The 26,807-nt window shown below is 34.8% G+C and overlaps 1 protein-coding gene across 1 annotated transcript; it reads left to right on the top strand.

Moving 5' to 3' along the window:
* The first annotated feature begins 1,888 nt into the window (after nt 1-1,888).
* Nucleotides 1,889-26,807, top strand: SUZ12 (SUZ12 polycomb repressive complex 2 subunit). Its single transcript, XM_058169642.1, has 16 exons — nt 1,889-2,501; nt 4,116-4,162; nt 4,247-4,311; nt 9,711-9,779; nt 13,416-13,465; nt 14,670-14,755; nt 16,503-16,734; nt 17,764-17,866; nt 19,518-19,623; nt 20,167-20,344; nt 21,109-21,200; nt 21,657-21,800; nt 22,114-22,271; nt 22,561-22,759; nt 24,220-24,299; nt 24,603-26,807. Exons 1-16 carry the CDS (start codon nt 2,123-2,125, stop codon nt 24,949-24,951), a joined length of 2,337 nt encoding a protein of 778 aa, XP_058025625.1. The 5' UTR covers nt 1,889-2,122; the 3' UTR covers nt 24,952-26,807.

The following is a 26,807-nucleotide window of genomic DNA, read 5'->3' as shown; positions in this document are numbered from 1 at the left end:
TTTTTCCCTTTAACTTAAATACTAAGTTGCCAATCCTATCCTTTTCACTATAATTCCCAATTAAGTATCTAAAATTAATCTTCCATTTCCAATGCCAATAAAAGATCTTATGTAATCAAATAATGAACATTTGGAACTATCCTAACATCTGGGAATTTCCATGGAAAAGAAGTTTTTAGTATCAATACATAAGTTAGTTGATTACACTGTTTTTTTACATTGGAGAAAATGGAAATTTCTGAGTTATACTCTCATAATATCAAGTCAAGACAGCTGGTTTGTGTACTGTGGGGGCTAAGACAACAGGATAAAAACTAGCACACAAAGCCAGCTGGATGACCTTGGGCAGTTCTCTCTCGGCCCTGGAAAGCAGATAAGGACTACCCAAGTCTGAAAAATCTTGGCAAGAAAACTAGTCCAGGAATTAAAAATTGTGTCAAAGGCACACACATTAAAAAAGGGAAAAAAAACTCATCATGAAGAATCATCTTCCCTATACTTGGTTTCTAAAATGGATGGTAAAAAGGTCCCAAATCAGGCAGAGGGCATATTTATTTCTTGAAAATCTATCCCACCTTCCTCCAAGAGCTCAAAGTGACACACATTGCACCTCCTACACTAATTTTCTTTACAAGTCAATGAGGTAAATTAGGCTGAAACAAATTGTCAGAAGACTCAGCGATTCCCTTAGGCAAGCATGGACTGTAGTCCAGCCTCTTAAAAACAATGATAGATGACATTTATTGTATTACAAGCTTGATCAAAACTGTTTGCTGCTTTTATTTCTTATGTATTAATAAGATAAAAAAAAATAATTAGCTGCAGTCACTCCAGGTAAGAGGTCCGTGAAACACACCAAATTTATTAAGGACCACAGTAAAACCGTCTTGAATGTTTATTATGCAAGCATCCAGAAGCTCAACCCTGTTGACAATTTAATTTCATAGCCTGCATTTATTTACTTTTTATTTATTCTTTGTTTATTCGTCCAATGTGTTTGCTTCATACTTCTTTTTAAAGAACAGCTACACTATGGTAGTTTGATCATTATCAATAGTTCATCTGCACAAGACAGAAATTGCATCCTTTAAACAATTTTGGGACATGTAGTTGTTTTATTTCAGTTTGCATTTGGGTTGTGTCTCAGAGAACTTGTGAGGAGAAACATTTTGCACCGTAGCATCAATGCTTAGGAATAACCTTTACATATAATGTCCATCACTTCTGAAGGTTAGAAAGGGCTCAAAAGGTGATTTTCCCCCCTCTCAGCCTATTTTTTATTTCACCAGACAATGGAAGGAAAGGCGCATTAAACGCTATCCTCCAACTAGAATATGTTTGCAACAGGGAGTGGAGAGGGGGGAAAAAAGAGGATCATCGATCGTTCCCAACGAGACATTAATTTCTACTGGTAGACTTTGACCAAAAGAGAAGATCTCAAAGATGGCACCCCAAACTACCCTCCGCAGCACGTGTGGGACCAGCAATACAAGCGGGCGATCGCTTTTCCGCGCGCTCAGATTTTCAAAACCGTTCCGCGAGACACGGACGGCACGTTCCCGTCGCCGTTTGCCGCCGCTTCTCTTAGCAATCCGACACGCGTCGCTGGTTGGAAGAAGAGCAAACCCAGACCTCCGAGTCGCGGTTCTTTCCCATCATGCACTCCGGGGCCGAGGGTGGCGGGTGGGGGGGAGAGGAGGAAGGAAGAAACGAAGCAGCCACAGCTTCGTTTTCCCGCGAATTCAGTTCAAAGGAAGAGCGAGGGGGAGGGGAAAAGGGAAGCTCCCGGCGGTGAAGCGCGCGGTCCAACCAAACTCTTGCAGAATCATTCTGCCGTCACGGCTGGGCGGGATCTCCGTCGGCCAATAAAGCGGGACGGCGCCATCGCGGGAGCCAGTAGGAAGGCGGCGGAGGGGGCGGGAGCGGCGGTGGCGGCGCCGTCGGGTTTGGCTGGGCAGAGAGGGCGCTTGAGGAGAAACCGAGCGGGGCTACTCCGAAAGAGTTGAAGCGCTTCCACTTCCTCCTCGCCACCTCACCTTCGCGAGCGCTCCTGCGCCCTTTTCCCCTCTCGCGGTCGGTCCGCACCTGCCGTCCAGCTCCCGCCCCGCAGGAAAAAGGCCTCATGGCTCCTCAAAAGCACGGCGGAGGAGGAGGAGGCAGCGGCGGCGGCGGCGGGGGTAACCCGGGGCCCAGCTCAGGTGCTCCGAGCGGAGGGGGAGGCGCCGCCGCTGCTGCCGCCACCGCCACGGGCGGAGGCGCCGGCGGGAGCTTCGGCGGCTTCACCTCAGCCGCAGCGCCGGGCGGCAAATCCGGCGGTGCTGTTGGAGGAGGAGGAGGAGGCGGCGGCGGAGTTGGCGGCGGCGGCAGTTATTCCGGCGGCGGCGGGGGTTCGTCGGCATCTTCCGCGGCGGCCGGTTCGGCGGCGGCCCTGCCTCCGGTGAAAAAACCGAAGATGGAGCAGATCCAGGCTGACCACGAGCTCTTCCTTCAGGCCTTCGAGAGTGAGCGTGGGCTCTGGTGTGGGGGGGGGGAGAGGGAGGGAGGGAATGAAGGACCACGGCAACCGCCGCTTTCTCCCCCACCCCCGCCGCCCCAAGTCGCGCCGCAGGAGCGGGGGCAAAGCGAGCTGATGGCAGCCGCGGCGTTTGGCTCCCCGCGACCAATCGGGCGGGAGTGTCCCCCCCCGAGGTGCTTTTCCAAAAGAGGCAACTGGACTTTTCTTGCCTTTTGGAGAAGCACCTTTGTGGACAACGGCGACCTGGATGTTTGGAGACTCTCCGCGGACCTTTGGGCGGGAGGTGGTTGATGGAGGAAAAAGCGGCTGCGGCTTCTGTGTCTGGTTTGTCAGTCCGGGAGGTCTCTTTAGGGGAAACTCGTGCCTTGCTAATCATTTTCGTTAATGAGCCAGCAGCACGCAAGCACGCCCACTCCGGGAGCCTTTCGGGAGCCGTGGGATTCCGCACCGCGGTGTAGTGTTGCGTTTGGGGTCCCCCTCTTCCTCTCTCAAAGGGATGGAGCTGAGGGGGGTGTTGTATGGGCGATAGCTTGTGTTGTTTCCAGTATCCTCTTCCTACCCTCGAGAATTCCTTACGAAATAGAAATATAGGTGTTTGTTGTACAGTAAATCGATTTAATGTACTAAATGCAGCTTTAACAGTTCGTTTGTAAGGTGTTGTAATTAAGGTTATAGACCGGTGTATGGGAAGTGGATTGCTGAGGTTGATCCACACTCCTGAGCTAAACAAAAAAAGAGTAACTTGTTAAAAAGAGTATTGTAGCATGTTAAATAGATGGGTGAGTATCCAGCGTATGATACCTTATAACATTGACATATAGTAGCCAAAATATGGGAAGATTGGTTTTTTTAGTTGACTAGATTTTAGACCTAAACAATTCCAACTATTTAATAGAACAATTAACAGCTTTGGTTAGTTTGTAAATAAAATATTAGGTGATTTGTGCAAACTAGGCTACCATGCTGCTATGCACAATGAGACCTATAAACCCAGCTTGGGTTTTGAAAAGTTTAAAATACTTAAAATTTTTGTTAGAATCTTTGTTTTCTTCCTTACTTGGCTTCTCTAGCTGTTGTACCACAGGTTTCAATGTTACTAGTGTATGTTAAGGTCCCTGATTGTCTGCTGGTACAGTGGGATAGTTACCAACTGTGGTACCTTTTTGTGACCTGTCCCAAAAGTTTTTTCCAAAAGGCAACTCGACTTTCTTGGTGGGGTGTTGTTTTTTTTAAATGTTTCCCTTCTCACCACAGAACTTAGAATTGAAGAAACTTCTTGGATGAGAAACGAAACTTTAAAAAAAAAAAGGAAATCCAGTTGCCTCTTTTGGGGGAAAAAAAACACCTTTGGGACAACCATGACACGGGATGATTAAGAATCTCCACAGACTTTCTGTTATCTCTGCAACAAAGTGATATTGATATTTATTAGGTTACGGTTTGAAAATATCTATTCATCTCATATTTGAAGTATATATGAACCCAGGTTTGATATGAGTGAGAATATTTTATGTATGACTTTGTAGTGCTTGTACAAAAGCTAATGAAATCTCAGATTAGCAGCTTTGAGTAAAGAATATTTCATTTTTTCCCCTCACAGAACCAACACAAATATATAGATTTCTACGTACCCGCAATCTTATAGCTGTGAGTAACTATTCATCTTTGTCTAACTTTGTAGATTCTCTCATGTCAGCATTGAATTGATTTTTTTTCTGTTTTCTGTTGCAGCCAATATTCTTGCATAGAACTCTCACTTATATGTCTCACAGAAACTCCCGAACAAATATTAAAAGGTAATTTAAGCTGTAATTAAAACAAGGGCTTTGTTTTCCAATAAGTGACAAAATAACTATATAACAAAATAACAATAAGTGTCTTGTCAATAACTGTCATTGAAGCTGAAACTAAAATTTTTCTGATCTACATAATGAGATGAACTTGATACAAGCATTTATCCAGAGGAAATTTGACATTTATTGCTTGTTTGATCTGCCATATTTTATGTGATAGTTTTGGGAATTTTGTCTCAGTGATTTATTTAAAAATTAATACAATTCCAGTAATCAAGACAAGTAATTCAAAACGCTGAATAACAAAAATGTTGTGCATTAATTATATTTTGCATATTTATAACTAATTTTCTGTTTTATTCTGGTTGGTTTTTAAACATCTTAAAGTTTATCTGGCTATTTTAAAGTAAGCATTTCTAACTATTTTTTTAGCCGGTTTAATGTATTTTAGTGGGTTTAATTTTCTTTAGATTCTTTGCAGTATGGTATTAGTAAGAAACTAGATATTTTGTAATTTACATGGGATTAATGATGCCGTTCCATTTAAATAAATAAGGTAACATGTTAGGCAATGATGAAAAACATAGGGATTATAATGTAAGAAGACACAGTCTGAAGTAATGGGATATATTTAGTAGGGAAAAAGCTACTGTGTGAATTCTTCAAACATGTAATAGACAGGTGTCAGTGGTTAAAACTATTTCTGGCAATTTAAAATTAATACTTTTACACTGTTGTGACTGGACAAAATTATGTAGACACATTCGAGCATGACTTAATGGCTGGTGGTGCAAGATAGTACACCAAGTTTTAACTAAGATTAATCCTGAGCTATTTTTTGGATTAATTTCTAATATTCAATGTAACTGAAACTTTGTTAGTGACTGCTGCTTTTGGATTGTAATAGAAGGATAATATGTGACTTTAATTTTTTTTTCTGAATCTTTGTTTTTATACTTGGAGACTAATTTCTTAGAATATTTTTCCCAATATTGAGCCATACTTTAATTTTTTTTTTTGAATTTGTGCCATATGTGATGTATAGATTAATATAATTATCACTCTTGAAAGTTTTGAAAATATTTTAAAAAGCATGATTAATGAGTTGATATGTATAAAGTATGTATCCAGCTTGTACTGCTATAACACAATTATTTCACTCTGCTTCAAAAGTGCATCATGATTAATATACCTCTCCTTCTATTGTGTGGTATACTCTCAAAGTATTTGTTAGGGAGAATCATAAATTATTTCAATCCAAGGGTCTCTACTCTGGTTTAAAATATATTTTTAAGTAATTATTTGACCTACAAGCAATCAAATCAAAGATGCTAGATAGTGAAGCTATTATAAATTTAATAACTTTTTATTAAATTATTTTAATAGAATAAAAGGCAAATGAAAACAAAAAAAAGAAGCGCAGGAACAAAAGAAAGTAAATAGAGGAATATATAAACTTCTTTATATAAACTTCTATAAATCTTCTTTTCAAAAGATAGCTACAATATTGTCTCTCCCCCCTTTTAGATGATATAAAATCCCTTCAGCTCTTCATTTTATCAAAGTCCACTTTAATCTTCAAATCCATGAATCATCATTTCATTTCTTCTTTCAGCAAAAAGTCTATATAAGGTTTCCAATCTTTCAAAAAAGTTTTTTCCCTCTCATCAAACAAATTAGCTTTGCCATTTCTGCGAATTCTGACATTTTCACAATCTCTTTCTCCACTTTCAGGATTTCATTATTTTCCCATTGTTCTTCATATAATAATCTTGCTGTAGTTATCATATACAAAATCTGTCTACCTTAAGTCTTTTCTGATTCGTTGTCCATAAGTCCCAATAAAATGTCTTGTTCCATAAATCAGAAAAATTGATACCAGAGATACCCTGCTGAATTTTTGAAAGTTATTTATTGACATACTTTTTAAAAGTGTTTTTAAATAGTTATGGGAGATACAGCACAAAATAACGTAATAAACATTGTATTGAAAGTGATTAGTTTAACTAGCCATGTTCTTTTAAAATAAAATATTCATAAATGATTTTTTCCTGTAAATTATTTTTATTCTGTTAAGTAAGTGTAAGATGATACTTTCATAATTAATGAATTAATACCAAGTGGTTATTACCAAAATAAATTTAGAAGACCCTCACCGAAATAAAACTTCCTTTATAAATGACAAATTGGAAATGAACTTTCCCTATATATTCCTATAGGGAAGCATTATAAATTTTGAACACTGGTTAGAAGATCAATTCAATTTACCTTAAATAGGAGAGAAACGGAAGGCCTTGACTCATAGAATGGGTTTTGATAAGATTTCAGTGCTTTTTGGTTCTACATTTTAGGATTTAAATCAGCACCTTTCAACCTAAAAATTGGCAAGTACTGTATAACAAATGAAAAAGAGATGATCTCTTGGCTTCTGCTGGAACGTACCATTCTAATTTTTGAGTGATTGCACAATAGCCTATTATAGTGACCTAACCTGATCATGACCAAAATATGTCAGGTGACTGTATCATTCCTACCATAGCTCGCTTATCATTATATATGTGAAAGAATCTTTACCTCTGCTTTTTCCCCAAGTGCTTGATCTAGAGCCCATTACCAGGCTATAAATGTTTAGCTGAAATATATTCACATGCAGAATAAATTATTTCCAGATTCCTTGACCAAAATTCTACCTTATGTGAAATATACCTTAATTTATTTTCAGTTATTCCCAAGCAATAGTTTAGCCTTCCACTATTGTGTTGGGATCAAAGAATGGTACATGAAATATATTCAAGTATTCAAATAATTGTGGTACCTGATCTAGCTGTTAGAATTATCCAGGAATTTGTTCTAGTTATTAACAGTATGGGAGGCCAAATTACATCACATATGTCAAAGCCTACCTTTAAAAAGATACTACATCTGTTGCAAAGTAGTACATTCTACATCTACCTTGGACCCAAATAATATTAGGTTTGGTGTTTTTCCAAGTCAGTTGATTTTTGATATGAACAAAATTGAGTAAGATGTTTTCAAAAGATATTTCCAACAGTTTTAATACTATCAGAATTTCAATCAATCTCAAATACAAATTTTCCATTATAACTTAATTTGAGTGGTTTTATAATCCAGTATGCAAAAAGAAGAAATATATGTGGATATTCTGCCACAAAACTGTACACTCATTGTTAGATTGTACAAGTTTACTCTAGATTCTCTTCAGATAATATAAATCTTTCATCTTTTTAAATGTTTAGATGTATTTGTAGGGGGAAAAACCAAAATGTTAGTATTACTCAAGACCAGCTGTAAAATGTGTACTGTTGATCAAAGTGGATGTGAATAATTGTACTAATGAACTAGACACTGAGAATCGTTTATCCAATTTATTTTCCTTTTGGCTAGGCTGTAAGCAGCCTTTAAATAGATACAATGGGATCAAAGTGAAACTACCCTGTTTCCCCCAAAATAAAACATTCCCTGATAATAAACCCAATCAGGTTTGGAGCGTATGGCAATAAGGCCAAGCTCTTATTTCAGGGTTCAAAAAAATATAAGGTAGGGTCTTATTTTTGGGAAAACATGGTAATTCCCAGACCTTGATCAGGACATAGATCGGAAACCATAATTTGTCAGCAGACTGATTCGGCCAGTTTCCCACCGTTTGACTATACAAAGCTGAGTAACTAAGCTTGATAGCTAAGTTTAGCTACAGATGGAGAGTATTGTTTCTACATGCTATAGAAAGCTGAATCCCATGCTAGGATTCCCAAAAATTAATCATGTTCTTGAGTAGATTTCTCAGTGATCTCTGCAGTTCAGAGGCAGAGTTTTCACACTATGCAGGACAGTTGCTTGAAAGGAATGTCAAAGGAACCACTACCTAAATTCTAGCATTTCTAACTCTTCCTACCCAGAACATAAAGCCAGGTTTAACTATCCTGTACACATAATTGTAGTGATGAATTCTTCAGCAACTTCTGACATGCATCATTCAAATTCCTCAAGACAATGTAAGGTAGATTGACCTCCATGAGCCAAAAGAGAAGAAGGATGATTAACCTTACTTGGTTTTTCTCTTTGTTTTGTAATCTATGGTTTCTATTTTTATGTGTGTTAAAAGAATTGCAAGCTGTGTTGTGAGGGCATTGTATCATGAAAAGGCAGTTGCTGTTTTTCAACAATAAAGCCTGTTCTCCATTTTCTCAGATAATAATGACCTATCATTTCTCTTCATGAAACACATTTAGAACTAGCAACCAAAAAGCAGTTTACAGATCTATAGCAGCAGCCTAAGACATAAAAAGACAGTGACTAAGAAAGACTAAAATTTCCCAAGTGTTTAGAAAATGCCAGTAAGCTCAGATATAATTTTATAAATATCAAGTAATATGTAAGTATTTTTAAAAGATTTAAGCAATAACATAACAGTGGTTCTATGTGAAACTCTTATAACATTCAGCAGCAAAGGCAAATAATTTTTCACAACTGCATCTCAAAACAGTGGCCTCAGTATGATATATTAGTGTTTTTTTAATATCCTGTGCATGATAATGAAAAATATTTTAGAAGGGTGAAAAATCCTTTATTTAATGTCATTTGTTCTGATAAAGAAGATGCGAAATATTGCCACTTTGTTGCTGGGGATTTCCTGAAAATAAGGAGGCTGTTCGGAGCATTTTCTGCTCCTTTTCAGTATTGTCTTATGTGGGTGTTTTCAAATTCAAATATTTCTTTTATCGGTTTTCAAATTCAGCTTGATTATATCATTTATAGAACAAAGATAATAGAAATAGTAAAACCTGAAAGAAAGTTACAGCGTTGCTTTCTATGTTGGTTCTTTGTTTTATAGATGAGCCAATGTTTCTCAGTTTTTGGTGACTCGCCATTGGCATCAGTCTCTCAAATAATGTAGCATGGTTTCCAAGTTTTTCCTGTGGTAATTAATGCTAAAATTAATGGATTATGTTGCTTACTTAAGGAAATACAGCTATCTGCAGTTATTCATAGCTACTTCAAAAAAATTGGGGGGGGGTGCTGTTGGGTATATCCAAAATGGGGGGGTTGGTAGATGACTTAATGATGTAAAATGATTTAAAAGCATCAATGCAAAATTGAATTTCAGTCTATGTTCAGAGAGCTCGCTAACTTTGGATTAAAACCTTGTAAATGTTTTGTATTCGTAGTGATATTTTAATTGCATTCAACAAATAATATATTAAAAAATCTAAAATAACAGGAATTGCTGGGATGCTCCTCATAAATTCAGTATGATTTTGGGGGGAAAATGCCTGAGGCTTGGTTCCTAAGGATGGAGTTTTTTTGGAAGAAATTTTTTATGCAACAAAATTGTACTACATAATGGAAATCAGTGCAATTTCAAAAGCCAACTTTTATTGCAGGAAAACTTTCAGAGTAGACGGGATGCTGACGAAAGTAGAGAAAACAAAGGGAGAACACGACTTGCAAAGGTAACATTTGTTTTATCAACCAATGTGTTTCAATAGCAATATTTCAACTGCGATGAATACATGATAGATTAAATAATGTGTCAATAAAATTTATGCAGAAACGGAAGTGAAATGTGATGTAGATGAAGATAATTTGCATCGGCTTCTCCCATAATGAAATATTCATAAATTAATTCTGTTAAAGTGATGTGTTTTGTACTTTGATAGTATGTTGTCCCAGTTAACATTAAATGTTATATAATGTTGCACCTGCAGAAGGAGACTTCTGTAGACATTTATTTTTGGGTAATATATAGGCTGGATCCACTGATTTTTTTTGAAATTTCATTGATTTCCATTATGTAGTCCAATTTCCACTTACTCTGCACTGCAGTATGGATTGGGATCAGTGTTACGTATGTTATATTGCAAATGAGGATGCACTTCTCCATTTTTTGCTGCAGATCATTAATTGCTACAACACCTTATGGAAGAGTTACTGGAGCCAATAAATATGCCAAAATACTAAGACGTTTTCTGAAATTGACCATACATTGGCTAGTATATGGTTTTGTGGCAAATCGGTTTTCTTTTTATGCAGGCTGATTGTTAAACTGAATGTAAAGCCCCAAACTCACTTAAACTTTAATTCCAACTATTACTATTCTTTCTGCATTATCCTTAAATTGTATGTTAATTTGTGAGAAGGCTGCTAAATCAAAAAGTAAACCGATTGTGTCTGCTCTTATTAGACCCATTTATGGAGGCTACATTGTTTTTCTAAAAACGTGTATTTTAATCATACCTTTCGAAGAAATGGACCTTCCTGCTAAAACTAGCATTGTCCATAGATGCCCAGGTGATAACAATTATAGCTATAGTCACTTTTGTTTAACTTACGTTTCTCTCACACTATTTGTATCTGTTCCTTAAAAAAGACAAACCTGAGAATGATAATAACAAGTTTCAATTACATCACACCTGCATGTCTGCTATGCACTCTTTTTGGCTGCCTTTAAATGTTCAAAAATATTGTGACATTGCAGATAAAATGTTCAGCAGCATATTACATCGTACTGAAATAGCTATATCTGACTTCTGGGACCAGTTCAAAGTGCTACTTTATTACCCTCAGTACATTGACATAGTTTTGGTCTTCCATATTTCAAAAAGGTTTTGGATGTGATCCTGCTGAAATAATACAGTATTTGAAAAACTCTTATTTCCTTCAATAATGTCTTAATACATTTTTAACTTGGTTATCTCAGCTTTTTTAGGAAAAAAAACCCCAGATAAAGGTAGTTCTTGCTTAATGATGCTAATTGGATTGGAAAGTGTTATTCAGCAATATTGTCATAAGTCAAAAAAATTATGTGACCGTGCTGCCCTATTTACTTTGCAGCAAAATGGTCACTGAAGAAGCAGTTGTGAAATAAACACTACCTATTGTATACATTTTATTAGCTTTTATTGAATTGTTTTTAGAAATGTGAATTTAATTCAAAAGAACTTATAATTTTTTATGTAATGAAAAAATATGGCAAATGTAGGATAGGCTATCAGGGATGTACAAAACTATAATAATGATCAAAATCTCTTCTATTCTGGGAAATTTATTTCCCAAGAATGCCTAAATTGCTGCTTTTTAGGGAGTAAAAAAAATGCGGGAATGAGCCATGAACTTTTACACACAGAATATGTTTTCAAACTTTGCTTATATGCAGATTAGATTACATTGAAGCTCAGCAGTAGTGTTTTGAATTCTGAGACAAAAAGATACTCCATCATATGCAGAGGTGCAAACATAGACTTGACTTTAATTTCTCAAGCCAGATAACATCTTTTCTTAGGGCTGTAAATTGTTTTTCTAATGAAATACTCAATTTTATTCTCCAATTTTCATGAATCCGCTGCCAGTTCAGTTTTCGTGGATGACATAGGTTCATAACATACACATAATAATGTAAAATAAAATCTTTCAAGTGAAGAATTGCTTAAATAACTTACGATCCTAATGGCTTTTCTTGATGAGTTTATTTGTTTTTAGGAACTGATGTTAAGATTCCTATTTGTCCTTCTGAAATAAAATTTTCAACCATTTTCCTTCATAGAAAATTATAGATTGTTATATGTTTTAAAGTGTAAATATACTTTAAAATAATAAAGTACTAAGATGTTAAATTTGTAAGTTTTAGATGCCAGTGATTAAATTTCATTGAACAAGATATCTATCAGATTTGTTAAAATGATTCTTGACAGTGGTTTATCTTGAAATCACCAACATTTGTATTAAAGTACATGTGAAAGGATCAAGCTTTGATGAGTACTGTAAGGAAAGGAAAACTAATCATTGTGTAGTAAATGCCGACAATGCTTTTCTCCCAGTTTATCCTAGTTCAGTAAACAAGACTTTCAATCATTAATACTTCATATCTAGGAAGTGTTATAGCATACTTCTTTTAGAAAGAAATCAAAGCAAACCTAATAAATCATATAATTACCAGCCAATTTAAAACTCTGCATTATTAAAACTTATTTGCAGTGCATTCTTATTAGTATACAACATAGTCATTTTAATGCTAGGGGTAAGATTACTTCCACCATATAATTTTCAGATAATTACTGCCCAACTCCTCACCTGTTTTTACAAGGTGTACCATCTCATGGAATGCCTAGAAGTTGACTTGCCTACTGTGGTTTTGTACTTGTTAAGGGTCATTTGATTTCAGCAGGCTGTTGAAGCTAATGTTTTGACTAGGATACTATTGATTCTGTCTCCTTATTCAGCAACTTTACTATTGTATGGCCTTTACAAAACTGAATTTTAAAACATTGTGAGATACCTTCAGTGGTGATTCACATAACTAGAATTGTTTATAAATATTTTAACAAAATAAATTTATGACATTGTTCTTTCAAATTGACTTTTTTAAAATCTAAACGATTTAGGCAGATAATGAAGGAAACAAGAGGTTCAGAAATTTTGGCTTAAATTTTTTGGAGCAGCCTGCTCAACTAATGACTTCAGATACATTGCATTGTAACTCCAGTCATCCCCATCCTATTATTATATTGCCGGCTTGGTGAGTGAATCTTCCAGGTTTTGTCTTGTCTGGTAGAGGCCTTTAAATATTAAAACAAGCACTTTGAATTGGACCCAGAATACTTTTGGTACATACGAAGTAAATATAGGTCATAATTAGTAAAGTACACTTTCAAGCATGAGAAATTCTTAATTTAAGTATTCTAATGTAGAATACAATATTAATCCAGGCAATTAGGGAATTAATGCTAGGTCAGTTAGTGTAATGTAAGAAGTGGCAACTGCAGCTAACCAAGCATACATGAAACAGTAATTAAAACTAAATTCTAGAGGAAAAGTGCAGTCTCATTCAAAACTATCTGTACATCTAATATCAACTATTTGAAATGCCTAGTGAATAATATATGTATTATATTAACAAAGGAGCTGAAATGATTACTTACAACACTTGCTGTGTTTCATATAAGTAGTTGTATAGTGGTGCATGTGTTATTTGTAAAAGCAGTGTTTTAATGGATAAATTGTAAAATTTTTACGTTTGCGTAAACTATTTAAATAAAGACTTTAAAAATGTTACATCTTCAAATCATTAAATTTTTATTTTCTTAATTTAGCTTGTCTGCTCATCTACATCTCACCTTTACCGGTTTCTTCCATAAAAATGGTAAGTAGTTTTTCTCTTTTCCCCTTGTGGTGCTTTTCTCTCAATTGACAAATGTCATTTGTTATAGAATTGGGAATAAAACTAAGACAATAAAAATACTTTTAAAAATGTACTAATATAATACTATTGTGTTCTGCAAAATATGGGCTATATCCAGTCTGTCAGACAAATTAATTGGCTTTAAAGTTTGAGATTAATGGCAATCTTAATTATTTTATTTCTATATATTAGTGTATAACATTTGTTATAGTCCTCGTCTTACAACCATCCATTTAGTGACCATTTGGAGTTACAATGGCACTGTGAAAGCTTACTTATGATCTATTTTTACACTTATGACTATTGCAGCATCCCCATGGTCACATGATCAAAATTCAGGCGCTTGACAACTGGCATTTATTTATGACAGTTGCAGTGTCTGGAGTTGTGTGATCACCATTTGTAACCTTCCCAGCTGGCTTCCGACAAGTGAAGCGAGATTCACTTAACAAACTCATGAGTTGCTTAACAACTGAAGTGATTCATTTAACAACTGTGGCAAAAAAGGTTATAAAATGCGGCACAACTCATTTACTGTCTTGTTTAGCAATGGGAATTTGGGGCTCTATTGTGTTAAGTTAAGGCCTACCTGTATCCAGAATTGAAACTGAGCTTCAAGAAGAATGTTGTGTGCTGTGGGTATTCCCCTAAATCTAAAGCTCCTGGGCCTTTGTGTTTCAATTGTATTTAGTTGGTGAATATTGTAGATTTCATTGGACTTTGTTTCAGTATTTTAAAATATAAATGTTTGTATCATTTCTGAGTGATGGAAAACAACTGCAGCTCTATTTACGGGTAATAAATGGATGCTTTTCAATTTGCGAAAAGTCTGGCTTTGCAAGTAAGGCAGTTAAAAATAATATGCTTTTTTGTCATGCTTAAATATAGAATGTATGCTGATGGACATCACTAGACAACTGCTTTTCAGTTTGCCTAATTGCATTTTTTTAAACAATGTGTCTTGAGAAATTCCTCTGCAAAAAAAATGGCAGTTACATTAGGCAATTCCTACTGACATGAGAGCCTTCCATTAGGGATGAGTGGGCATTTCTAAGTCATCCAGCAAAATATCTTATTATAAATATATCTTGGCCGATATATGCAGAGTTCAATTCTTAATCTTTTCAGGATTTTAAATCTTTCTCTTTCTATATTGACTGTCTAGATAAGCCATTGCAAAATTCAGAAAATGAACAAAGTTCTGTAACTCTTGAAGTATTGCTCGTAAAAGTTTGCCACAAAAAACGAAAAGTAAGTACTAGAAAGCAAATGTTAAAATAACAGAAAAAATAGAAAAGATAATTATGTGTGCAAAAGTTATAGTTGGTAAAGGAAGAGTGTGTTATTAAAAGTAGGCTGTTTCTTATGAGAAGCTGTAAATTATCCAAATAAGTAAGCCGTTTGTTTGCTTTGTCAAGTTTCCCTTTCACTGTTGTTTTATTCGCATGTCTCATTTAAGGACTGAGTTTTCTCATGTTTTACTGCCAGATGAAATAGTAAATTCTAATTAGGTCTTACTTTTTTCAGTTTGTTTACTTGAATTCTAAGGAGAGAGAGCATTTTGCCTCAAACTCTTGAGTTTAATATACAATATAAAGACTTAATTTTAAAAAAATTGAGCTTAATATTTTCAATGGATGGCCTTTTCGCTTTGTTGTTTTTTTAAAAATGTAGCTTAAGATTTTTTACAGTTTTTTTTTAAAAAAAACTGGTTGCTTTTCAAGCTGAATGATGAGTCTTAAAAAGTGCCAATGAGTTAACATTTTTAAAAAGGTTGTTTGAACAAAAGACCAAGAATGAGAGAAAGGCCAAAACTTCCTTATTAGTCCTCATGGCTCTTTAGACTCCTTGACACATTAGAAAAGGGTTGTTAAAAACTACCACCCAATTTTTAACATTGGAAGAATGATGAGACTTGATGAGCAAATAAGTGATGATCTTCACCAGATTCTCTACCTTTGGGCTTAGAAGGAATGTGAAAAAGACAACATTTTGACTAATTTGAAAGAATATGGTATTCTACTTTTTAAACTTAATTAGAATTTCAGCAAGATTATTATGTAACAGAATTTCAGGCATAGCGTTACAACTTTAGATTTAAAAAAAAATTATAAAATGTGCGAACTTAATAACTTTAGTTTGGTCATTGATATTTTGTAAATGATGCAAAACCTGTCAATGGATCATAGCTCAGCCTCAGGTGCTGTTTTACAAATCAGCAGTTTCTTTTCTTCTTTCTTTCTCCTTTTTATCTTGAATATTGTGAATACACTGCCGGTGTGTTATTTCGTCCTTGTTCTGCTTAGAAACATGAAATGTTAATATAGTTCAAGGTCAGAATGCAAAAAAAAAAATAGATGGCAGGAGTCTGTGTTTAGCTAAAATGGAAATATATTTTCTGATAGTGTAAAAGATGGGGCTGTATTGCTGATTAGTGTTTGACATAATGTAGATCTAGTCCTCAGGCTTCCATATAAAACTTTTTTGTTTGATTGTCTATTACAATATAAATGCATCTCTAATATTAATCTGTTGAAAAAGTTGCAAACATGAGCTAGCTCAAATTAGGTGATGTAAAAATAATGATCTTTAGAGTCTGTAAAAATATTTTTATTTTTGTAATTGACCTGACCAATGTTAACCACAAAAATATTGTCCAAAGTATGATTCTTCCTGTCTGGTTCAAATGTTTAGAGACAGAAGAGAAGGAAAATGTAAGCCTTTTTGATAATAGCCTTCACTCAGGAATTCACTGCTACTGGAGGTACTGTCCAGTATCCCCTATCCTTCTGTCCTTTTGGAGGGTCCTGAAAAACCATCTTTCTTTGGCCCATAGTGGGTTGTTCTAGAACACCATCTAGTTATTGCTTTGTTTTAATGTGGGTTGCAGGTGCTGTGCACCACTCAGATTATGTATTGAATCCTGTAAAATAAATAAATGGGTAGCCTTGGGTTTTGCTCTGTTGTGTTCAGCAAATCATCTTATCTTTGTTTGCAGGATGTTAGCTGTCCCATAAGACAAGTACCTACAGGGAAAAAGCAGGTACCTTTGAATCCAGATACCAACCAAATAAAGCCAGGCAACTTTCCATCATTGGCCGTTTCCAGCAATGAGTTTGAACCCAGTAACAGCCACATGGTGAAGTCTTATTCATTATTATTCAGAGTAACTCGTCCAGGAAGAAGAGAATTTAATGGGATGGTAAATGGTGAAACAAATGAAAACATTGGTAAGAGTGTAGTCTATTTTGTTTTCACTTCAAAAAAAAAGATGGAGCCAGTTATTGAATGTGTAGGCATTTATTGCATAAGATTTCATGCATACCTTTTATCTGCTTAGGTTCAGTTTTGGCTGAGCCCCATGGGTTCTTGAGTAAGGTTTTCTTTTTCAGGAAGGACTAAAATATTCTCACATCACTATTTATTCCTATCTTTCATCCAAAGGAACCTAAATTCATTGCTATAGCTGTCCAATAAAATATTAACATATTTTTAAAAACCTAATACTTGCATAACTTTGCTTTTTGGCCTTGGCCTTGTGTATTATAAATCTAAACAGGAAAGAACAGCAACTTGGAAAAAGACATAAATGGAGAATAATCCACTTCCTGAGGGCAAGGTTTTCAGTTCTTGATGCAATCATTTTATTGCAGGTAGTTTGAGAAAGTTTAACATATTGCTATAATAAATATAATTCAGTTAAGTAGTTTGGTGTTTCCATATTGACTAGAATCTGTTTTGCCCTAGAGAATGATTACATATAGCATATGTAAGTCGGACATTTTGAAACAGGAGTGATGAAAGTACTCTGGCTAATATTTGAGAAATTATGCACCTTGAAGAAAAGAAAGATCAGCCCTGAACAAGACTACAAATTTACAAATTCCATTGTCTTTTAACATAGTTTGAAGTTGGATTTCCTGTCAGCATCATCCAAAGAGCCTATGTTAGCAGAATGCAAATTTAATTTATTTTTATGTTACTTTAGTACCCTTTATCTAGACCATATGCAATTGAGAACAGTGAATTTTTTAAATAAAATCTTCTTGTTTGTATTAAAACTTTTCTGCCTAGAAAGGATTTCTATACCAAAGGGGTATGGTTTTAGTTTTTTTATTGCTTTCTATTTCTATTTTTACTTTCTATTTTTATCTCTAAAGAGCTGTTTGTGAGCAAACTCAAATAATAAACCTCAACTACACGAGTAGTGAATTATATTAGTTAATATGTATATTTATATAGTAACTATTTAATTACAGATGTTAATGAAGAGCTTCCAGCTCGAAGAAAACGAAATTCTTCCAACCGTGAAGATGGGGAAAAGACTTTTGTAGCACAAATGACTGTATTTGATAAAAATAGGTAATGTGTTCTTAAAAAGGAAGGTTTTTTTCTGGCATATTTTCTATTAGCCTTTTAAATGTGGGTTTTATTTTAGCCTGAGAGTTCCCTATGAAATTTAATTTTAATATCTTTAAAATAGGGTCCTTCAAGGGTTATCTTTTTGCCAGAATTCTGTTAACCACAATTAACAATGGTAGCTATGGCAACTAAATAGACTGAAAAGTAGTTATATCTGCGATATGTTAAACAGTGTGTGTTATTTTAGGACCACACAAAGCATTTGTACAATATATTTTGAAATGCCACATTTTTTTCTGTTTTTTAAACAATAGAATTCATCCAAATGGACCAAACATGAGAAGTAAATCTACGGTATAAGGGTGGGAAGAAGCAAGAAAAGGCTGAACATGGGTGGGTGGCTGAGTATGTCAATCATCTGGGAGCAAATTTAAAGAGCAGACAAAGCTTGATAGAAGAGATAATAGAAGCAATAATATTGTATGCAGATAGTCCTCAACTTACAACCATTCATTTAGTGACTGGTACTGAAAAAAATTCCCCATTGACTTTGCTTCCAACAAAGCTAAGTCAATGGGGCAAGCCAGATTCACTTAATGACTGTATGGTTCACTTAACAACTGCAGTTATTCGCTTAACAACTGTGGCAAAAAGGTTGTAAAATGGGCCAATCTTCACTTAACAACTGTCCTGGCCTCAGTTGTGGTCATAAATTGAAACCCATCTGTATTTGCCAATCCTAAAATAAATCAAGAATTCTTTACACTATTGGGATCCAGCCTCTTTTTATTAAACCAAGTGATAAGTCAGTCAAGAATACATAGTTAACACAGCAGAGATCAGTGTACTAAAATATCAGCATTTTTTCCAAATTCAAATTCAAATCTTTATTGTCAGTAAACAACATATGTGCAATGAGATTGGTTGAATTCCCTCAGTGCACCTCCCCCAACACAATACAACTGACAATGAAGACAGAAAATCCCTAACCGAATAAATCATATTAACAAAACACCCAGTCCTATTGCATCACTGTGAACATGTTACACATTTCGCTGGTCCTACAGTCCATCATACTACATAGTTATGATGTTATTTCTTATTTAGGAGTCTGACAGCCCATGGATCCTTCTAAAATAGAAGGTTATTTTATATAAATCACCTTCCCAGACAAAGGGCATATAGCATACTGTTAACATTTCTAGCGCTAAATCTTTAAAAAAAACGTTTATGATATTTCTGATACAGGAATTCTGCCAGTCTGAAAAAGACCGAACACTTGGATATGAAAAGTAACATAGGCCAGCTAACATTTGAGTATACTATATTTCTTTCAAATAACATTGAAACATGTTTAGCAGTTAATTAAAATATAATGTATTATAATTTATGAATTCCTTTAACAGGTTTTAGTTTTGGAAATAGTCTTTAATCCTTTACCCTAATATGTATGCTTTGACATTTTACTTTTCTTATCCTTTTCTTGTTCCAATCATATTGTTTACCTTTCCACATTAAGAAATTTGTATTTATTTGACAGCATTAATGTGGGTAATTTAGAGATAATGAAGAAACCCCATAAACTTCATAAAAATTAAATCAAGCTGTGTGACCATAATTAAATATTGAATAATAACATTTTTTGTAACAGACGGTTACAGCTTCTTGATGGAGAATATGAAGTAGCCATGCAAGAAATGGAAGAATGTCCCATCAGCAAGAAAAGAGCAACATGGGAAACAATACTTGATGGGAAGGTAAGAACCACTAGTTCCACCAGAACTCCTCTCAAAAGTTGCATAAAGTTGATGAATTCCTCAGCTCCTGATGTTAATGACTTGAAATTTTTTTAATAGGGCAAGTGACTAGAAGGGAAAAGAACAGTTTAATTCTGTAATATAGCAATGCTCCAAATGAAATATTTTGAAATAAATCTTCTTTAGAGGATTACGCTACATCAGGCTTGTTGTTCAGATGACTGACCATTACTGATGTGTTGGGATCACATTTGAAATGTCTCGCTGGCTGAGAGTGAACAGTTAAAGGGGAAATAAAATTTACAAATTGTTACATGAGAATATAATTAGATGTAAAGTATGGTATGTTCTCACTATAAATCTTTGCAGTACATAAGCCATTCCACCTTCCCACTATTGCAGTGAAGGTTATGTAGCTCTTAACAATAGTTTAACAATGATCTTTTCTTCAATATTATTTTTTTGTGGATGATTTGTTCCATTTCACCTTATGAAGCACTCCTTTGGAAAATTCTTCAAAATATTCTTTTTATTTTATTTCAGAGGCTTCCACCATTTGAAACATTTTCTCAGGGACCAACACTTCAGTTTACACTTCGATGGACAGGAGAAACAAATGATAAACCCGCCACTCCTATAGCTAAGCCCCTTTCAACACGGAATTCAGAGAGTCTCCCTCAAGAAAATAAGTCAAGTTCTGTTAAACCTACACAAACTATAGGTAGGTGAATATTTGAAACAGAAACACCAGTTACATTGTGCTGCTTGCTTGCTGTAAATCCCCTCCCCTTGCCGGAGTAACTTTTAAATCTGACTTTTACTTTAAGTAAATGTAAAATATTACATGAGTCATATTGAGATTAAACTGAAAGAAAAGTGATAAGTAAAATAAATGAAAAAGAAAAAATATAAAGAAGTGGTTTCTGATCTTCTTTACAGCAGTTTTAAATATAGTACATTTATGTTATCCCTCTGTAAGGTTACGTAATGGCTCCCTTCCACATTATACCCTTTCTAACCATAAAACTCAGAAATCACACAAGTTTATCTTTGTTTGCTTTCAGCTAAAGGCCATACAGAGTTTCCAATCACTATCAAATGTAGACTTTCCCCTAATAAACAAGTCAATTTTGCCATCTCTGCAAACTCTGTCGTCTTATCATTTTATCAAATTCATCAACCATTGCTCCCTTGTAGGTATTCCAGATTTTTTTTACTTCACAGTCTAGCTGGGATCATGGGAGCTGCATGCCATTAAATACTGATCAGGATGAACCCTCCTTAGATTTGTAGCCTAAAGAAAATCAGCCATGTGCTGATATTTGTTGTCTTAGTTAAAGCATCTCTTCGTGAAATAAAAATTTAAATTGCTCAGTTACTGATTGCTGTAATTGGCATATATAACAAAAATGGTCTTCAAAAGACTTAAGTCTTGTACATTGTATTAAGACTATATAGTCATTGACTGTTCAGGTTCTGTTTCAGCTGTGAAGGAATCTTTGCCATCAGATCTACAAACAAGAAAAGAGAGAGATGTTACAAATGAGCCTCGCCAGAAACTGAGAATATTTTATCAGGTATTGACTACCTAATATTTCTGTTAGTTATGGGTCATTGTTTTATTTTATCTATCTGTCTATTAGAATTTTATTCTACCTTTGTACTTTATAAGTAACTCAAGGCAGCAAACATACCTAATACTCCTTCCTCTCCCTATTTTCTCCACAACAACCACCCTGTGAGATGTATTGGGTTGAGAGAAAGTGACTGGCTCAAAGTCACCTAGCCAGCTTTGATGCCTAAGGTGGGATTGGCACTCACCATCTCCTGATTTTTAGCTTGGTGCTTTAACCACTAGGCAAAACTGGTTTGTAATAATTTCCCTGTTTTTTATGAAAGAAGGAGCTAGCTATCTCGTCTTGGTTTTTAGTAGAAATATGCACTGATTCATAAAATGCCTACTAGAAAGAAAATGAATTGCAATGTAGGTTTTTTCCTAAACTAACTCATGGTAACATCATCTCTTTTTTTAGTTTCTTTATAATAACAACACAAGGCAACAGACTGAAGCTAGAGATGACTTGCATTGCCCATGGTGCACATTGAACTGTCGCAAGCTTTACAGCTTACTTAAACATCTCAAGCTTTGTCACAGCCGGTTTATTTTCAATTATGTGGTAAGTATTCTAGTAAAATCACTTTGAGTTTAATATTTTATTTCCACTGGTGTTGTCTTAGTGGAAGAGTATTCTATTATAGAAAGCTACATTGTAAATTTCTAGATGGAGCCCAGAAGGTAAGTGAACAAATTTAATACTTTTTATTCAATACTACTCAGTAATAGTAGCTACAACAGTGAAAAATCTACATTAAGTGCTGTCATCCTTCTTAATGTACCCAGTAACTCAGAATAAACAAATTGTGGCTAAAAATTGGTTTGGAATCTTTGTGCAGCAAGATTTGGAAAACTCATTCTTTTATTTATTGCAGTATCATCCAAAAGGTGCTAGGATAGATGTTTCTATCAATGAGTGTTATGATGGCTCCTATGCAGGAAACCCTCAGGATATTCATCGTCAGCCTGGGTTTGCCTTCAGTCGTAACGGACCAGTCAAGCGAACTCCAATAACACATATCCTTGTATGCAGGTCAGTAGAAAATGGAGTTCGTCTACAGATGTATATGAGTAAAAATCACATCTGTGATGCTCTCGTCACATTAGAGAAAGTAATTGTGATATTATGAGAGCTTACTGTTTTGATATGTTGGTGTTTTTAAATGAAGTTTACAAGAATAATTGATAATCTGGATAGATTGCTGCCAGGAAACAACTACCAGTAGTTTCTAGGCTTTGGTTCTCAAGTGGTCTTTGTAGGGTTGCAGTGCTGTTCAGATGTTTAAATACCTGGTTGAAAACATTAACACTTCATTTTTTAGACCAAAGCGTACTAAAGCCAGCTTGTCGGAATTTCTTGAATCTGAAGATGGAGAAGTAGAACAGCAAAGAACATATAGCAGTGGCCATAATCGATTATACTTTCACAGTGATACTTGTCTACCTCTACGCCCACAAGAAATGGAAGTTGATAGTGAAGATGAAAAAGATCCCGAATGGCTACGGGAGAAAACTATAACGGTAACTTTGACTGTATCACAGCAGACTTCTCTTAATCTGCTAATATTATTAGTAGGTGGAATTGGTACAATTGCTAGTGTAAATAGCAAGGAGCTGGATTATGTACAGAACAGGAAACTGTTATTGTTGGTCAGATTCTGAAATATTTCTTCTATATTAATTTAATTACTATGGAAGGAAAAAATATATAATGTAGGGAAAAGAACCTTTCACGTTAAGATTGGATGTTGGTCATACGTTTTCCATATTTTACAACTAGAGGCACATAAATGGCAAATATAATCAGGTATTTGATACAAAATGAGGCCATACATTTATTTTTCCAATGTTGCAATATCAGGGTTTTTTGCCATAGCAAGGACCCAGAGAATCCTTTTATATTATCCAGTTGCCAAATGTATAGGTGTATATTTCAAGAGAATGTTATCATTTGAAATTTTTAACTTTTGTCACACTGTCATGTTTATGTAGTCCACTATTTTCTCCCAAAACTTGTTATGTGTAGGACACTGTAAAAGCATGTGTTTTAAAGAAACATTTTTATTACATCTCCAATAAAATGCTATCTTAAACCATCCTTTTTTGTACAAATGTAAATGGGAGTCCAATAAATTCTAAATATTTTTTGTTGCATGAGTCAAGGGTCCCCAACACCCAGTCCGTAGACCAGTACCACTCTGCGGCATGCCAGAAACAAACAAATGAACCCCATCCGTGGGACGCAGACAGCACACAAAATCAGTCTCCAGTCCACAGAAAAACCTCTCCACAGGAACTGGTCCCTGAATCCCAACAGGTTGTGGACTGCTGGCTTAAGTCATAATTTGAAGTCCACTGACACAATTTGAAGTCCACTGACACTCTTGCTATAGAAGTTAAGACACTCTAATTTGTCTAGGCAATATAGGAACCCAATAATTATTTATTCCACTTGTTTCTTAGCATCTGCATATCTCACTGATTTATTGATAACAAGTACCTATAAAAACCAATAGCAGTAGTAGTTGTTCTTTTTTTTTTTTTTAAGGATGTAACTGATGGTTCTAGTATCTCAGAAGCCGAAAATGCTACTGGTTCAAATAGTGTTCTTAAAAATGTTGTAACTGTAAATATTGCTATTGGATCATATCTGATAGGTGTTATTTATCTTTTAACACAGAATACGTTAAAAATTCATCTTTATCATCTGTCAATTGGTCCAGAGTCAAAATAATCCACTTCCATCCAATTTTTTCTATATCTTTTCCCCCAATTGGGTTTCCCCAAAAAATCAATTTAGAGTGAGGAAAAGGGTCTTTTTTATTTGATATTACATTCTATAACTTTCTGATGTAGTTGTTTCCAGAAATGCTAGAGTTCTTAGTACTTAGACCACAATATTGCCCATCCAGCCAAGTGTTTTTAGCATCCTTATAATTATTATTTACTTTAACTAACTTCCAACCGTTGTCTCACTGCAGCAAATTGAAGAGTTTTCTGATGTTAATGAAGGAGAAAAAGAAGTCATGAAATTATGGAATCTACATGTTATGAAACATGGGTATGTGTTCTATTTTTAATATAAAATGGACAAGAACAGAATACGGCTGAAAAATTATTCAGATTTTCAATTCAAATTTTAAAAAATATTAAATATTTTGCTGTTCTTATTTTAATGTACTGAGAATTTTTAAAAAGTTGGAAATTATGACAATATGGGCAAGAATGGTATTTCTAAGTAAGATTCTGTTATAATTTGCATCTTTTGAGAATTCCGAGCAATTAATCCAAATTTTGTTTTTTCAGCAGTGACTATGAGCCCAATTAAATAGTAATAATTTGTTTTATGTTTTAATGTTAACAGATTTATTGCCGACAATCAAATGAATCATGCCTGTATGCTGTTTGTAGAAAATTATGGACACAAAATTATTAAGAAGAACTTGTGTCGGAATTTTATGCTTCATCTAGTCAGCATGCACGACTTTAATCTTATAAGCATTATGTCAATAGACAAAGCTGTTACTAAGCTCCGAGAAATGCAACAGAAATTAGAAAAAGGAGAGACCATTACAGCCACATCATCTGAGGAGTTTACAGAAGAACAGACGGGTGCAACTAATGGCTATAGCGATGCTAATTCTAGGGAACGGTCTTCAGAAATAGATAATACATCTTGTATGACAAAACAGAATAGAAAACAGAAGATCTGAAACAGAAGATCTGAAAAGACCAGCTGGCAAAAAAAATGAAGTGATATTCTAAGATGCATTATTAAGGAATTTAATAAGATACACAGATTTTTAACAGGCACTGCTGGAAACAAAGGATTTCATCACAGATAGTGTTGATACGGTTCCTACTGAAATAATTACGCAAGTGCAACATGTATATCAGTTCTAGTGATGTAATGACAATACTCAAAGTTTGAGCATGAAGAGCAATACAATTTTTGGAAATTTTAATTATGAGATGTACTGAATTTACATAACTTAAGTATATGTAAACCAGTTTTTATATAAAGATTTTTGCATCAGTAATGGTTGACTTTCCTATCACAGAGTTAAAAATGAGAAGAGATCGGAACAGTTTATAATTTGTACTTTAAAATTCTGTTTCCTTTTTGTAGAAAATAATGTATCATTTAAATTTGATCCTTTGTTTTTATTCTATCAAATTAGAAGACTGCAGTTTTTAAATACATTTTTAAACATTCAAGTGTAATATTGCACTTCTATAATGTCCATATAGGGGGGAAATTGCTTTATCTATTGCAAACACAGGGATATACTATATTAATTGTGCCAGTAGCCTAAAAGAATTTGTTGATATCATCTGGTATATGAGATCAGACTGTTTAGGGTGGATGAAGATGACAATATGCTGCTTTAACACCTTCAGGTGATGGTAGGCATTTCTGCCCATATTTGCATGTATACAGACTGCAGAATCAAAGCACAGTTACCTGGGACTTTTAGATGCTACTTTTAAGGGGGGAAATACGCTGTAAAATTGGTCCAGAAAATGTGTTGCACTTCTTTTGCAAGTATTCTGTGATGTATTGCATTCAATACAGATGCTAACTAAAAGTCTGGTGCAGTCTTGCACTGCTCTTAACACATTAAAGCATATGTTTACAGATTTTCTTTTTTTCCAATGGAAAGTAGCTTCACTACTGGTACAGTATCAGCACCAAGGGTTTGTTCCAGCAAGCACTGTGGTTGAGTGACATCACCTCATTTTTTTAAAAAAATTCTTAAATAGTTCATTTTTCATATTCCTTATTTATAAAGGATCAGTTATGTAAATACAATTTACATTTGTTTTTATTTCATTCCATCATCGTAAGGAGGCAGTTCCCTGTTTTGGATTTTGTCTTTGGAATGGGTGGGGAAGAAGCTTCCTAATGGAGATTTTCAAAACTTTATAAAAACTGTAAATACTGACTTTGGTCCCTAAAGGTGTGTTTAACTGTGAGACTATTTAACTAATGGTGTGGATGTGATTTGTCATCCAGTATTAAGTTCTTAGTCACAGATTTGTGTCAATAGCAAAGAGGGAAACTACAGTTTTCATTAGATGTCTTTTGTCTGCTCTGAGTTGTAGCAAACTCTAATTACACCTTTGAATAGCCGGCAAGCATTTCTCTTGGGCTTTAATTTGCTAAAGCTGTGCACATATGTAAAGAAATATTTTAGGAGAGACATAGATGTAGAGTTATTGCTTATGTCACTTAAGCAGTTGCGCTCTCAATGCTTAAAAGGAGGCTAGCATTCTTTGCACAAAAAGTTGATGACCCCCAAAAATAGTAATCAAATTACTTCTGTCAAGTAAACTTTGTATGTCATGTCCATTTATAATAAAAGCTGAGAATCCCTTTGTTTCTATTTATAATAAAGATGGATTTTCTATATGTACTCTTAACGAGACTTTGAAGAAATCATGTAAACTGGATGAACATTTGAATGGTACAGTAGATAAAGACAATTGTTTAATGAACCTTTTGTTTTTACATTAAATGTTTATTTGAAATTGAATTTTGTACATAAAGTTCAATATGTAAAATCTG

This window comes from Ahaetulla prasina, chromosome 2, assembly GCF_028640845.1.
Source record: "Ahaetulla prasina isolate Xishuangbanna chromosome 2, ASM2864084v1, whole genome shotgun sequence".
NCBI classification, from domain to species: Eukaryota; Metazoa; Chordata; class Lepidosauria; order Squamata; family Colubridae; genus Ahaetulla; species Ahaetulla prasina.
This window is presented reverse-complemented; position numbering and strand designations above follow the sequence as displayed.